Below are 15,870 nucleotides of genomic sequence, written 5' to 3'. Positions count from 1 at the left end.
ACAGGCTCTGTGTCCACCGGATCTGGGTTTGGATCAGGATGTCTGCATGCCACCTAGGCAGGTTGTTCAATTGGCCCAAGCTTCAGCTGTGAAAAGGGGACCCTAGTAGGACCTAGGCTGCTAGCCCTGACACGAGGATTAAACAAGATGATCCGGTCAGATTCTCAGCACCGTAAAGTGTGTTCAGCCTATGCCTGTGCATTTCTTTCGGTCACAGTGTTCCTCCTCACTACTGCATCTGAATCCCATCCCTGGGTCTGAGGCCAGTTTTCTCTTAAGCTCCCTTAGTTGCTGACAAAGAACTGAAGTAAGTTTTATGGGTTACTTTAAGTATGGGTTATTTTAAAGGCTCTTAGTTGAATGTCTTTTTTTCCAATAAGGCAAACATTCTCAGCAGAATGAAAAAAGGCCTCCTGCTCTTACCTTACACTTGACACATAACAACTGCCTGCAATAAAGTAGTATAGGAGAAAAAAAAAATAAGAATACAAGAACTCGCAAATTAAGACTGTATGCACTTATGGTTGGGGAAAAGCTATGAGGCAAACAAATATCAAATTTAAAGGACTCAGTGGAACTTGGGAAATTAACATAAGTACATACATCTAACTAATAGTGCTAACTTTGAGCAATGGCATTATAAAACATTTATTGGGCTTTTTGAGCCCTTTTGATGAATTTGTCCTTGAGCCATGTTCTAAAACTTAAAATAATTATGTGTCCAAGAACAAACAAATACCCACCCATCTATTTAAGTATAACTTGCATATTCAACTTATTCAGCAGTGATACTGATCAGGATACTGAGATACAGGGTATGGCTTCAAAATCTTTATAAGAGTTACCAAGTGGCCAAACCTAATGAAAAACAAATAATACAAAAGCTGTGATCATTCTTTCTTGTTTCTCTTTTTTTCCTGCAATACTGGTGATCTTATTTTGCATGATTATTATTTGTTTTCACTTCTTCTGTATTCTTTGTATTTCCTTCATGTTATATATCAAAGCCCAGGAATGTTTCCCTTCTTTAAGAATCAATAAATCCCTAAAGTATCCCAGTTAAGCTAATAATGAGGTACCCCCCACCGTTTTTTTGGCCAAAGAGGTAAGCAATGATTAAAAAGACTGATAATACCCGGTGTTGATGATATGACGGGAAGTGGGTTTTTTCATACTTTTGCAGGTATGAATGTTAATTTTTATTGCCTTTTAGAGAAGATTTTGGTGATATAATTCAAAAGCTTTAAAACAGGCAAAGAATTTGTTCACCCTTTGACCCAATTGCCTCAGTTAAGATTCATCCAAGAAAATAATTGGATGAGTACTCATAACTATATGCACAGAATAATTCATGATCCATTATTTCCATAAAATTGGAAATAACTTAAATATCCAAAAATAAGAGATTAAATCATTTATGATAATCACCCAATATAATACTATACAGCCATAAATTTGACACACATGCACACTTGCATATGTGCATATTGCACATAAAGACAGCAAAAGATGCTTGTAACTACCAAACGTAAATTAAAATGGCAAATATATCATGAGCCTTTGTTTTTTTAAAATGTATATGATATGTATAGAAAAACATCTGAAAAGATATACACCAAGATATTAACAGTGGTTATATCTGGGTATGGAAATTATCCCTGATCTTTTTTTCTTCTCCTTTAATATCTATTTTAGATAGTACAACAGTGAATATATGTTATTTTTTAATTAGAAAAAAATTCTTTTTTAATCAGAGAAAGAAAAAAAGGAAACATTTTGCCACTAGTTCTCTTAGTCATTTACTTTGGGTAGAAAGTCAAAGATTACTACACTTCCATTGATTAGTGATTGGTGAATATTCAGATCTTTTGGGAATTTGGAGCATTTTCAGCAACTAAAATATAAAGAAGAAAAGACAAAACTGATGAACACAGCAGTAGGAACAGCTCTGATATCTCAAAAGCCAGGTGGCTTGTTCTTTGCTCTCCCTCCCTTAATCAAAATTTGATAAAGCTCACCTTCAGTAGATGATTTGCAGACACTTTTAATTGGTCAGGATGTGGCACCAGATGAGTTAATTACAGTACCAAGTTTTCAGTGTGGTTATGCTCAGTAGATTTGTAGAATGTACCAGGGAGCCTCCAACTCTGCCCAGAGTGGAAGAGGTGGCCAGTGTGGGGATGGGGCAGAAGAGGCTCTTCTGAGGAGCTGACACCCAAGCTAAAGGGTAAGGGTGCAATGGCCAGGTGGGCCAGAGAGAAACGACATTCCAGGCAAAAGCACAGAAGTATGAATACAACCCTGAGGAGGTTCAGTGGGGGCTTGGCAAATGCTGATTTGTTGTGGTGGTGGTGAATAGAAAACAAAAGCATGCTAGGGGTGCTGGGTGGCTCAGTCGATTGAGCGTCTGACTCTAGGTTTCAGCTCAGGTCGTGATCTCAGGATTGTGGGATGGAGCCCCACATCAGGCTCTGCACTTAGCACAGAGTCTGCTAAAGTTTCTCTCTCCTTCTGCCCCTCCCCTCTGTCTCTTTCTCTCTCTCTCTCAAATAAATAAATAAATCTTTAAAAAAAAAAAAAAGCAGAAAAGCATTCTAGAAATCCTAGCTTTCTAAGTTTTGTAATACAATACGCATTATCTTACACATTCTGGGTACCTTTAAACTTAAGCTGATAATTTGTGTTCTTCGTAGAACATTTTCCTATCTTCCAATCCTCTGTGCCTTCAAAGCTGTTTAAATAAATACAAGCAGTAAGAAGAATACACAAAGATGCCTAGCTGATGCAGATCCGGGAAGAGTAGGTGCATAGTGACAATATGGGGAGATTCGGATCTGGTAGTGTTCCCCATATACACCCTCAGCCCTCACAATGTTCAGGTTGCATATAAGAACTAAATGGCCAGTTTGTATGGAAATCCTGTTAACACTTAAGTCAGCACAGGAGCCTTTACAAAGGACAGTGTCCTTTTCTCTGATGTCATGTTTTAAATGTCTTTATTTACTGAACTTACTGAAACCATTTGCAAAGATGTTCGTGTTTTCCATCATCCTTCATGGTAATTTCCATAAGGAAAGTTGTATGACTTATTTATCTGAAATATGCCTCCCTCAAGACTCATGGGGATCCTAGGACATCAAAATATCTTGATCTGAGCATATCTTTTGCAGGGTGCATTGTTTTCGGCTCAGGTCGTGATCTCAGGATCGTGGGATGGAGCTGCTTGGGAACAAGAAATTGACTTCTTATTAAGAGCTCCATATGGGCGCCTGGGTGGCTCGGTTGGTTAAGCAACTGCCTTCGGCTCAGGTCATGATCCTGGAGTCCCGGGATCGAGTCCCATATCGGGCTCCCTGCTCAGCAGGGGGTCTCCTTCTCCCTCTGATCCTCCTCCCTCTCGTGCTCTCTCTCTCTCATTCTCTCTCTCAAATAAATAAATAAAATCTTTAAAAAAAAAAAAAAAAGAGCTCCATATACAACAGATTTTTGTTTTTCAGAGCTATCAAAGAAGCAGGAACAAATTTGCTTGGTTATGCTAATTAGCCTTTCTCCCAAGGCTGCCACGGAAGACACAAATTTACAATGAGAACTACTCCCAAATCTAGAGACAGCAGGAAGCTAACAGAAATCAACCCACAATGAATTAGCTGCAACCTGTCCTGTTTTGGAATTAGAGCATGCTTTCAAGTGTGAATGACTAATGGGTTTCTTCATTTGTCTACAAGCAAGATTATGATTGATAAAAGATAAAACATAATCTTTGCAACTTTTATCAAAGTTAATAAAAACTGCAAAAAGAAATTTAAATGAAGTTTATAAAATGGAAGGTCAGAGTGTGTGTCTCTACTCCCATCCAAGAAAAAAGTTAGATTCTAACCCTAAAGTAGAAAAAGGTCAGTTACAAGACTAGATTGATTGATCAGTGCTCAAAGAGTACTCTGCTTCCTTTGTTTTAATTCTGATGCATAAATCTGTCTCCAGATTATTTCAACCAACTAGTGAAGGGGAGAGTATGGTCCAGATTATACTACGCACTGTAAAACCACACACTGACATTCTGCTTTTCAAATATGACTCTTCTGAGTTTGGTTAATACAACTCTACTCTGAAAAGATCATCACCCCTCAGTGAACTGGCAAACTGAATTTTGGAGCCTGTTAAAGCTGAGACCCAGTTTTAGAGTGTGGTGACTTCACCGAGTGCTGCCAGCCCAGCATGACAAAGCCAGCTGGCCTCATGGATCCTTGCTGTAGAAGAGAGATGCTGGGGCATTCTCAGCAGCCCAGTACTCGGGAGCCAGCCTGCACCCAGCCCCTCATCCAGTCACATGGGGATCCCAGGGTTTAAGAAAGAATTCGATGTTTCATCTGGAGGAGCTTTTTCAGGCCAGATGCCCAGCGGAAGCACTGTCAGTGAGGAATGAAATCTTTTTCTGTCTCCCCTAGAACCCACAGCTGAGTAAACTGACTGCAGCAAAGCAACAGAGCTGCCGAGCCTTGGAGGCAATCCTCTCATGGATTCTGAGAGGCTAGAGGAGCCCTTGGAATATGCAGAGAATCATATGTAGACAGACACCTGCCTCCTATTCCCTGATTCTGCCATTTAGCATGTGATTCCTAATGGAGGCTGAGGACATTTTTTAATTTTCCTACAGATTCAAAATAATCTCACACTTTAAAAATGAATAATTCCTGGGGCGCCTGACTGGCTCAGTCAGTAGAACATGTAACTCTTGTTCTTGGGATTGTGAGTTCAAGGCCCACATTGGGCATGGAGCCTACTTAAAAAAATAAATAGAATGAATAATTCCTTAATATCACCTAATACCAATTCTTAGTCAAAATTGCCCAGTTGTCCTAAGACTGTTCTTTACACCTGTTTGTCCAAGCCGGGATCCAGTTTAGGTCATTACCTTGCATTGAGTTGCTATATCCCTAAATCTCATTTAATACGTAATACTTGCTTTCTCATGCTCTGACTTTTTAAGCGATTGATCCAATTATAGCTCACCTTCTGTATTCGTTTGCTTGATTCTTTGCAGGGGTCTTAGCTTGTCCCTCTATACCCTGTGTTCTAGGTAAACTGGAAGATTGGAAGCTTTGATTACATTCAAGCTAAATGTTTTTGACCAAAACAAAAAATATAAATGTCAAATACTTCATATTGCCTTGCATCACAAGACAGTGTTGTCTGGGCATTAGTGGTGCTAAGACTGGAGCTGGATTAAGATGTACTGTTATCTTACTCTCCTTGTGCCCTGAAAGAAGGACTCAGTGTAGCGGCGCTCTGGCATCACATGACTGTCCCATTCACTATCAACCATTTCTCTGAAGGTTTAATGAGCTCTTGATAATCCTTGCCTAAATCAATAATTTCCCTTTGGAGTCTCCTTTTCTATGTCAGCAGGTTTTATGCTACACTATTTTTTAAAGTTTTTATTTTAATTCCAGTTAGTTAATATACAGTGTTGTATTAGTTTCTGGTGTACAATACAGTGATTCAACAATTCCATACATCACCAGTGCTCATCAGACAAGTGCACTCCTTAATCCCCATCACCTATTTCTCCCATCCCCCCACCCACCTCCCCTCTGGTAACCATCAGTTTGTTCACTATAGTTAAGAGTCTGTTTCTTCTCTCTCTCCCTCTCTGTTTTTTTTTCCCTTTGCTCATTTGTTTTGTTTCTTGAATTCTACATATGAGTGAAATCATATGGTATTTCTTTCTCGGACTTATTTTGCTTAGCATTATACTCTCTAGCTCCATCCATGTCATTGTGAATGGCAAGATTTCATTTCTTTTTTATGGCTGAGTAATATTCCTTTGTGTATAGATACCACATTGTCTTTATCCATTTATCTGTTGATGAACAAGTGCATCCATAATTTCACTATTGTAAATAATGCTGCAATAAACATAGGGATGCATGTAACCCTTTGAATTTGTGTTTTTGTATTTTGGGGGCAAATGCCCAGTAGTGCAATTGCTAGATTGTAGAGTAGTTCTATTTTTAACTTTTTGAGGAGCCTCCATACTGTTTTCCACTGTGGCTGCACCAGTTTGCATTCCCACCATCAGTGCAGGAGGGTTCCCCTTTCTCTGCATCCTCTCCAACACTTGCTATTTCTTGTGTTTTAGATTGTAGCCATTCTGACAGGTGTGAGATGATATCTCATTGTAGTTTTGACTTGCATTTCCCTGATGGTAAATGATGATGAATATCTTTTCATGTGTCTGTTGGCCATCTGGATGTCTTCTTTGGAGAAATGTCAGTTCATGTCTTCTGCCCATTTTTAACTGGATTATTTGTTTTTTGAGTGTTGACTTGTATAAGTTCTTTATATATTTTGGATACTAACCCTTTATTGGATATGTCATTTGCAGATATATTCTCCCATTCCATAAGTTGCCTTTTAGTTTTATTGATTGTTTCCTTTGCTGTGCAAAGCTTTTTATTTTGATGTAGTCTCAGTAGTTTATTTTTTATTTCATTTCTCTTGCCTCAAGAGACATATCTAGAGAAAAGTTGCTATGCCCAATGTCAAAAAGGTTACTGCCTCTGTTTTCTTCTAGGATTTTTATGGTTTCAGGTCTTACATTTAGGTCTTTAATCCACTTTGAATTTATTTTTGTGTATGGTGTAAGAAAGTAGTCCAGTTTCTTTTTTTTTCCACATGTTACTCTCCAGTTTTCTCAACACCATTTGTTGAAGAAATTATCCTTTTCCTGTTGGATACTCTTTCCTGCTTTGTCAAAGATTAATTGATCATATAGTTATGGGTTCATTTCTGGGTTTTCTACTCTGTTCCATCGGTCTCTGTGTCTGGTTTTTATGCCAGTACCATACTGTTTTGATCACTACAGCTTTGCAATATAACTTGAAATCCAGAGTTATGATGTCTCCACCTTTGCTTTTCTTTTTCAAGATTGCTTTGGTTATTCAGGGTCTTTTGTGGTTCCATACAAAATTTAGGATTGTTTGTTCTAGTTCTGTGGAAAATGCTGTTGGCATTTTGTTTAACAATATTTGTTCTTTAACAATATTTGTTCTTCCAATCCATGAGCATAGAATGTCTTTCCATTTCTTTGTGTTATCTTCACTTTCTTTCTTCAGTGTTTTATAGCTTTCAGAGTATAGGTCTTTCACCTCTTTGGTTAGGTTTATTCCTAGGTATCTTATTATTTTCGGTACAATTATAAATGGGATTGGTTTCTTAATTTCTCTTTCTGCTGCTTCATTAGTGGTGTATAGAAATGTCACAGATTTCTGAACATTGATTTTGTATCCTGCAACTTCACTGAATTCATTTATCAGTTCTAGCAGGTGGAATCTTTCAGGTTTTCTATATGTAGTATCATGTCATCTGCAAATAGTGAAAGGTTTTACTTCTTTCTTTCCAGTTTAGGTGCCTTTTATTTCTTTGTTGTCTGATTGCTGTGGCTAGGACTTCCAGTACTATGTTGAATAAAAGTAGTGAGTGTGGACATCCTTGTATTGTTCCTGACCTTAGATGAAAGGCTCTCAGTTTTTCCCCACTGAGGATGATGTTAGCTGTGGGTTTTTCATATATATAACCTTTTATTATGTTGAGGTATGTCCCCTTTCAACCTAATTTGTTGAGGGTTTTCATTGTGAATGGATGTTGTATTTGTCAAATTATGGTGCACTATTTATGTACTAGTTATGACATGAACCAAGTCATTAGCTTCTTGATCCTTGATTCCCTCACCTGTAAAATGGGTATAAAAAATATAACCAATTCACATAGCTGTTGGAAGTGTTATATGAAATGACCGTGTATCACCGGTGCCTGGTGAAGTGTATGCATGCAGTAAGCTTTGGTTATTTTTCATTATTGTGCTTTTCCTTATTTCAGCAGTGACAGCTTATGGAACATTATCATTGACTGCCAGTGTCAAGTCCTTGAAGCAAATGACAACATATCTGATAAATTGCTGCTAAGGAGTTGAGGCAGTTAGACTTTTGAAGAAAACTTACACCATTTTTTATTTTCATTTTTTAAAAGATTTTATTTATTTGAGAGAGAGAGCACATGCACAAGCAAGGGGAGGGGAAGGGGGAGAGGCAGAGGGAGAGGGAGAAACAGACTCCCCACTGAGCAGGGAACCTGACATGGGGCTCGATCCCAGGACCCAGGATCATGACCTGAGCCGAAGGCAGACACTTAGGCTGAGCCACCTACGTGCCCCATTAAGGCAGATTGGAATTTGTTTCAAATAAAGGCTGCTCAGATTAGAATTTCCTAAAGCATGTTATAAGAACCAGTAGGCCTCTAACATGCTCCCTGGGAGAAGGATGCCATTCTAAGATAACATCTGGGAAATGCTGTGTATTTTTTCCCACAAGTAGGGTTTCATTGTGCGTGGTATTAAACTTAAAGGTTCTGGAAAGCCTCTTGGCAAAGAAATCTGCTTTGATCAAGTATTTGCTTAATCAGGTATTTTCTAATCTATTTGCCTGTGGACACTACCCATCCCACCTTCGCTTTTATAAAACCAGGTAATACATATAAACATTATATTGAGCTGCCTTAGATTATTCCAAAGGCTTGAATGAGGAGAGGCTCAAACTGCTGAGCTGACCCTCAGCGGAGAGTAGGAAGATATCTGCCCCTGGCTTTTGGATCCTACAAAGCCATGTAAATGAGCAGAGTTCTTAAGAGGTTTCATTTCCATGTTGGGGCAGATAGGGTAGAAATTAGAGAACCCATAGTAATGTGACAGCTAAATTCTCTTCCTTAGATTGTCTCCAAACCTTACCAGGACTCCTGGAGGACCTCAGAGTCCATCTGTCCTTTAGGTGTCCCAGAACCATTGGGACTTGCCTAGGCTGACGGGAATGAGTTCATTGGCCTGATGCACAGAAACCAAAGTGCATAGAGGGTGTCAAGTTTCAGAGGAAGACAGAGGATTTAAAGTCAGACCAACAGGGGTCAGTGTCTTAGCTCTGATAGATATTCACCTATCCCTGGCCAAATCCCTTACTCTTTCTGAACTACAGTGTCTTCATCTATATAATAGGGACAATTAAAGCACTTAGTTCAAACGGTTGTGAAATTTTTGTTAGATATATAAAAGCATTTTAAAAAATATGAAGTGTTATATAAAAGCTCATTAATTTAATGTTAATGTTAAGGTTATTCTTGCTGATCTTCATATTTGGGGGGTCCACTAGTCATTCTTTTATTCATTCAACTTGTCAAATATTTATTGAGCACTTTGCCACATACCAGACCCTAGGATTAGGTGCTGATGTAGAGTATAGAATAAAGCAAATCCAATCCCTGCCTTCTTGGAACTTACATTCTATAGTGGGAGACATATGATAAACAAATGTGCACACAAATAAGTGTATCATTATAGTCTCCTCTCCCCAGGTACTGATGTTATATTTTTTAAATGGAGATATTGCTTATACTCTCTATATAGATGCATTTTGGTGGTATTATCCATGAACTGTTCACAGAAAATTCAGAAATGAATTTCTTATTTTAAATAAAGAATAAGATTTTTAATATAGAACTAGAAGAGACCTTAGGAATAGTTTATCTCAATCCCTTCATTTTACAGAGAAGGAAAACTTGAAACCAGAATACTATAGAAATTTCCCCAGTCTGTGTATGCGTGTCTGTGAGAGAGAGAGAGAAAGGGAGAGAGAGAGACCAGGGTCTTGATGCAGGAGTTAGAACCCAGATTTCTCTTCCCCTCATCAGTGCTTTCCACTTTGCTGGGGTCCATCTGAAAGGGCCAACTTGTATTTTAACAGTAAGAATAATTACCACACTTTTATACAGTGGGTTTCAATTACTAGAAATTGGGGACACAGCACAATTGATTTTTCCAAACTTTGCTCCATAAAACATTAATACTTTAATAGATGTTAGTAGGTTATCATTTCTTAAGTTGCTTGGTCAAATTAGTTTAAGAAACTATGCACCCACCCCCAACCCCTGCCTTTAGGAATCCAGAAATGAATATTGTGATTGTAAAAGATCATTCCTGAAGTAAGGAAGCCTCTTAACCATGTACAACTCAGCATTTCCCATACTTATTTGACTACAGAATCTATTTGGAATTATCTAACAATTAATGTGCTTACAGTGTGCTGGCTGGGAAGTACAACTTTAGCATCAGTTTTGTTGGCTTCTTGGTAAAGTCTGTGAAAGCCTAATAGTAAACTAAGTTGTATCAGACAACTTTAAAAAGGGTAGCTTCTTCGGTCTTAGGACCTCAGGCTGACTGTGAATATAGCAGTAACACTGAGTAGGATGCATTTTCTTAAGTTGACCATGTCCTTTTAATCGAGGACCAGAATAGGAAACTTAGTAAGAGTATGTTCTGATACCTCTTTGGAGGAAAACAATCCTCTTTAAGTTCTTAAGCATGATTTCAGGCCTTTAAAAAATGACTGTTTTTCTTTTTAGGCATCCACAAGCCCAGTGTTCTCCAAAAGGGTGTGATGTCTCCGCAGGACATTCACATAAGGTAGCTGGACATCTTGATTCTGAAGTGACTGTGTATCTTTGTTTCAGACTTGTCCAAGTCGATGGTTGGGAAGCCTATATGTGGCTGCTTGGTCAGGTCATCCAAACATGAAACTGTTAGTGATATTTTGAAGTCTTTGAGACAAAAGCCCAGCTTGCTAAAGAACTTTGGTTCAGCAGAGAGACAGGGAGGTACAGTGAAGAGAGAATCAAAAGCCTGGAAATTTGCTGCTGAGAATAAATGCTAGCTGCTCCCTGAGGTGATTTGTCTGTGCACTCCACTCTCTACAGATGTTAGAGCCTCTTTTTGAGTAAGGACCCGAGGTTCTTTGGTAGCACTTTGATATCCTGCTCGAATTCAATATGTGAAATGGAGGCGTCTCTCTGTGACTTGGAGCCCACAGCAGGCTTTGAAGTCTGATCCAATTTTTGCTGCCTACTATTTGATGTTGAAAGGATGAAATGAAGAAAATGTACAGTTTTTGCCAGTAACTCTGCTGAGCATATGTAAGATTAAAAAAACAAAATCCTTTGGATGATGTACTTAGAAATGTTAAGTAGATTAATACCTTCCTATAGGTTTTCTTTTTTCTTTCTTAGGGATAAAAATTAAGTATAGGAGAAAATCAGCACATAGCTATTTTTTATATTCTGGATTATAATTAAGAGGGGGCTAGGTTAACTTGTTCAGAGGAAGAAATAAATGAATTAAGCAAAAGGTGCTGAGACTCCGCTAGTAATTGCCCCAAGGAGAGGACCTCCTCTCAATTCTCATGCAAGACGGGGTCAACTCACCACATGACCCCAGTATACTTAGCTTCTTCCCCATATCATCAGAGTTAAAGGTCCCTTAGTTAAATGGAGGCTATGTCCTTAAGGCTACTTCATCCGAAGATAAAAGTAATGTTTCTCTTACTGGGTCTTTCCGAAGCATTCCGTTTCTGGGACTGATCTGCTGTCTTCTCAGACATGCCATGCTGCCCCAGGTCGCCCAGGACCAAGTCCCTCAAGAGGAGCCCCTGCAAAATCTGGTAAGAACATTTTGAACTGCATGCTGCTTCTACCTTTGGCCTGCTTTTGCACTTTTTGATGAGTTGTTTAGGCAGGACTGTCTAGAAGGTGGGAGGCAGATAGTAATATGACCTAACATTAGCAAAAGTTCAGGTTTGTGCAACCATAAAGGCTGGAAGCAAAATGTGTATTAAAGGTAGCCATTTACTGCCTTCTCATGCCACTCAAGTTTACTTCTCTGAGGGAAGAAAATGAATATCAAAGGCCATTATTTCCCTTTACCTGTTAAGAACCTCAAATTAGGCAATGGCTTCATAATTTCATTTTGTCAAAGGAAAGATAAACAGTTGACCAGCTTTCAGTGGAACAGATCATTTTGGGTCAAAATCTAGGGCTTAGTAAAGAATATGGATTTAGAGAGTAGTTCTGCTCTTTTGGCAACACTACCATTCTTTCAGCAAGAATACACACATCTTGCCACACTGCTTTGGGAAATAGCTATTTATGGCCCCTTTTCTAAATTCTTTGCTACAGAATATGGTGAAAGTTAGTTTGGGGGCTTATGTGTGGCTATACTGTGCAGCTTATGTGTCCTTCTGGAAGATAAAATAGAAGCATGATCGTAAGAAATATTTATGAACCAGAAGATACTAAGAGCAGTGTGGACCATTCCTAAGAACGAAACCTTTTCAACTTAAAATACTGACATTACACTTAATGTAAACCTCATCTGTTTTTCTGAAATATGCAGTAGGTTCTCAGGTCTCTCCAAATTTCTTCTTAGCCTGCTTTTCAGTGACAAAGTAGTACAATATGAAGTGGAAAATGTACAACAAATGTGTTAGGACCTTCAGTCTGTATGGAACTTAAACTCTTGGAAAGAGACAAGAGAGGACAACTGTACTATAGCAGAACTTTCTAAATGGGTATGCAGAAAATAATAAATCTGTCAAAGGGAATATTATCCCCACAGTGTTCAGTGTTCCCACACAGGCAGATAGTGTTTAGGAATAAGGCCACAATGAGGAGAGGTAGGAGTAGTGCAAAAAAAGAGGAAAATTTAGTGAAAAGACTGTGGTGGAGCAGAATCATTATGCAAGAACTTGGTTGGCATTTGTCTCTATCCAAATGGACAATCTCTACCTTTTAATTGGGTTGTTTAGACCATTTATATTTAATGTGATTATTGATGTATTTTGGCTTAAATCTACCATCTTGCTATTTATTTTCAATGTGTCGCATCTGATCTTTGTTCTCTTTTGGCATTCTACTTTAAAATACACATAAAAAGAAAAATTTTAAGTATGATTGAGTAGCCAAAGGCACAGATTCTGGAGTGAGACCTGCCTGGATTCAAATCTCTGTTCTCCTGTGTAGTGTTAATTGAGTTATGAAACAGCTCCTTATCTCAGTACTTACACATGTAAAATGAGTAATTTGAAAAATTTTTTTAGATTTGCAACAATTTGAAAAAACTCTCAGATGAACTGCACAGTTTAGAAATACTGAAAAAAATTAAGAAAAAGGTATTACTGTATGAGAACAGTATATAATACATATACATCGTATGTGTTAATCAACTGCTTATGTTATCAGTAAGGTTTCAGGTCAACAGTAGGCTATGAGTAGTTACATTTTTGATGAATCAAAAATTAGACATGGATTTTTGACTGTGCAGAGGTCAGCACTCCCAACCCCTGTGTTGTTGAAGGGCCAACTATAATTCCTTTTTATTGTATTCACAAAAGTATCTGACTGTGCAAATTGGAAATTAAAACAACCAACCCAAAACTGGTCTTTTAAAACAGTACAAGAAGTCTGAGAATAGGAGAGTTCCTGGCACTTAGTAAGTATTAACAATTGTTGAGTAAATAGATGAATAAATAAATAAAAGGACAAATGTCTAAAGGATACATTTTTAAACAGTAAAATCAGATAAGGTCTGGATATATGCCTATCAGTCTAAATAATTTCACTGCTTGGATTAGTTGCAAAGTGATTGGGGGATGGTTGCACTTTTAAATGGGGTGGTTGGGGTTGGTTTCATTGAGAAGGCTTGAAAGTGGTGAACTAATTAGCCATGCAGTATTTGGGAGAATAGCATTCCAGGCAAAGGGAATATGTATGGCAAAGGCCCTGAGGGGAGAGCCTGCATGGAATAGGTGAGGAGCAGAAAGAAGCCGATGTGATAGGATCTGGGAGAGCAAGAAGAATGGTAGGAGGTGAGGAGCCAGATGATACAGGTCAGCACTTCTTCTTCTTCTTTTTTTTTTTCTCAACTTTTATTTATTAAGTCATCTCTACCCTCAACATGTGGCTTGAACTCACATCCCTGAGATCAAGGGTTCCATGCTTGGGGTGCCTGGGTGGCTCAGTCAGTTGAGTGTCCAGCTCTTGATCTCAGCTCAGGTCTTGAGTTCAAGCCCCACACTGGGCTCTGTGCTGGGCATGGAGCCTGCTTAAAAGAAATAAAAAATAAAACAAAATAAAAAGAATCACATGCTCTACCAACTAAGCCAGTCAGGTGCCCGAGGTCCGTACTTCTTAATGACTTAACAAGCACCCCAGGGATCTAGTTCATATGAAGATTCTGATTCAGTAGGTCTGGGTGGCTCTGAAGATTCTGTAACTCTGATAAGCTTCCAGGTGGTGCCAGTATTGTTGCTCTGAGGCCCACAATAGTAAGGGTATAAACTCAGTGAAACTGAGCATTTTCAGCACGGGAGTGACATGACCTGAGTTGTGTTTTAAAATGATTACTCCAGCCCATGGGTTGAGGATAGACTACAAACCTCATCAGTGAATGAGATATTCTGGGTAAGTTTCATTTTCCAGACAGCTGAAACCTTCTGAAACCTATGACTCCCTTTCATACTAAGTGTAATGAACACAATTCTTTAGTGTCTCAGTACATGATCATTAACAATTATCACACTGGGCCGTAATGCAGAGAGAGTCCTAGAGACCATTGTGAAATGGGACCACCTACCCTTTCCTGTGATACCTCACCTAAGTGAGGTAGGTCTGCCCTTGGTTATCTTCTCATCTACAAGCAATACAAATTATTCATATTTCTTTTTTAAATTTTTTTTAAGTAAGCTCCACACCTAGTGTGGGGCTTGAACTCATGACCCTGAGATCAAGAGCCGCATGCTCTACCAACTGAGCCAGCCAGGTGCCCCCATATTTCTTTTTGAAGGTCAGAAGGTCATTGCACTTGCTACATTGCACTTTAACTCCATTGGGTCTTAAAGCTGGAGCATGGCACATTTGTAGGGAGCTGAGGAGCGAGTGGAATTGCACTGGCCTCCCAAAGGAGACAGTTGGCAGTGCACTGTGTTGGGCTGTGGTAGAGCCCTCAGGGGGTGTCTGATGTCAGGTTTAGTGATCTGATTTGAGATCTTTCATGGCCTGTCCATCCCACACTTCTTCCCGGTCTAATGCCATCTCCTTCATTATTTTTCTTTCTTGTTGCTCATTGCTAACTCTTACTGATTTTGGCATTGGTTCAGCTATCAGAAAGCAAACTTGGGCTCTGTTTTATCCTTGGAACTCTTAATCCTTAGGTTGACCAAACATCTCCATTTTCCTAGAACTGAAGGGTTTTCCAAGATGTGGGATTTTCAGTGCTAACACCAGGACAGTCCCAGGCAAATGGGGACAAGTTGGTCACCCTATTAAAATACTAGAAGTTGAACTTGATTTGGGGAGGAACTGTTTTTTTAATTAGATCACTGTTTCAGGCAAGGCAAAGCCTTAGATCCATGTGACAGAATTGCCTCACACTGCCTGCCTGTGTTTGGAAGGGGTTACAAGCAGCTTGCCAAACAGCAAGCACTGTGACCATAAAGGGCTCAGATGTCATCCATTTGACCAAGAGAGCATGTTCCTACAACGGAGTCTCAAAGGCAACATAATCCCTATTGGGAAAGCACATGGAAACCAAACCCTATATGGAGGGAAGGCTGCTAGGCCTTTGGCCTGCATCTGATGCCATTATGGAATGCCACACACAAGACTTCGAGGCCTCTCTTATGCCCTCGCGTATGGGTAGTCTCTGGTACTCTGAATCACTCCTCTTTTTGGCTTCCATTGGCCTGAGACATCTTTCCTTCTTGCCCAGGTGCCACAGAATTCACCGTAAACCCTCATCAGTGAGACTGGTTAAAGCCTGTCTCAGGACTTTTCTCAGTGAGATAGTAAAGGAATTACAGGCATAGAATTCTTATTCCATTAGCATGGGAAGTGGAAAAAACCACCTCCATGTTAAAGGATCTTTTTTGATGAGTGGTGCTCAAACTTCAGTGTGCATCAAAATCACTGTCATTCCATAGTCGCTGATTTGGGGTAGAG

At 39.1% G+C, this 15,870-nt stretch overlaps 1 protein-coding gene across 1 annotated transcript in view; it reads left to right on the top strand.

The window, feature by feature from the left end:
- Positions 1–15,870, top strand: part of LOC115938614 (myosin-IIIb) — a 189,608-nt gene that overhangs the window by 107,482 nt on the left and 66,256 nt on the right. The window contains exons 13-14 of the mRNA XM_081814216.1: positions 10,447–10,507; positions 11,438–11,537. Of these exons, the coding sequence (XP_081670342.1) occupies positions 10,447–10,507; positions 11,438–11,537 (161 nt within the window). The remainder of the gene's footprint in view (positions 1–10,446; positions 10,508–11,437; positions 11,538–15,870) is intronic.

This window comes from Leptonychotes weddellii, chromosome 3 (assembly GCF_054177405.1).
Source record: "Leptonychotes weddellii isolate Sample4059 chromosome 3, ASM5417740v2, whole genome shotgun sequence".
Lineage (NCBI taxonomy): Eukaryota > Metazoa > Chordata > Mammalia > Carnivora > Phocidae > Leptonychotes > Leptonychotes weddellii.
The sequence above is the reverse complement of the archived record's forward strand: the minus strand, read 5'-3'. Positions and strand labels throughout refer to the sequence as shown.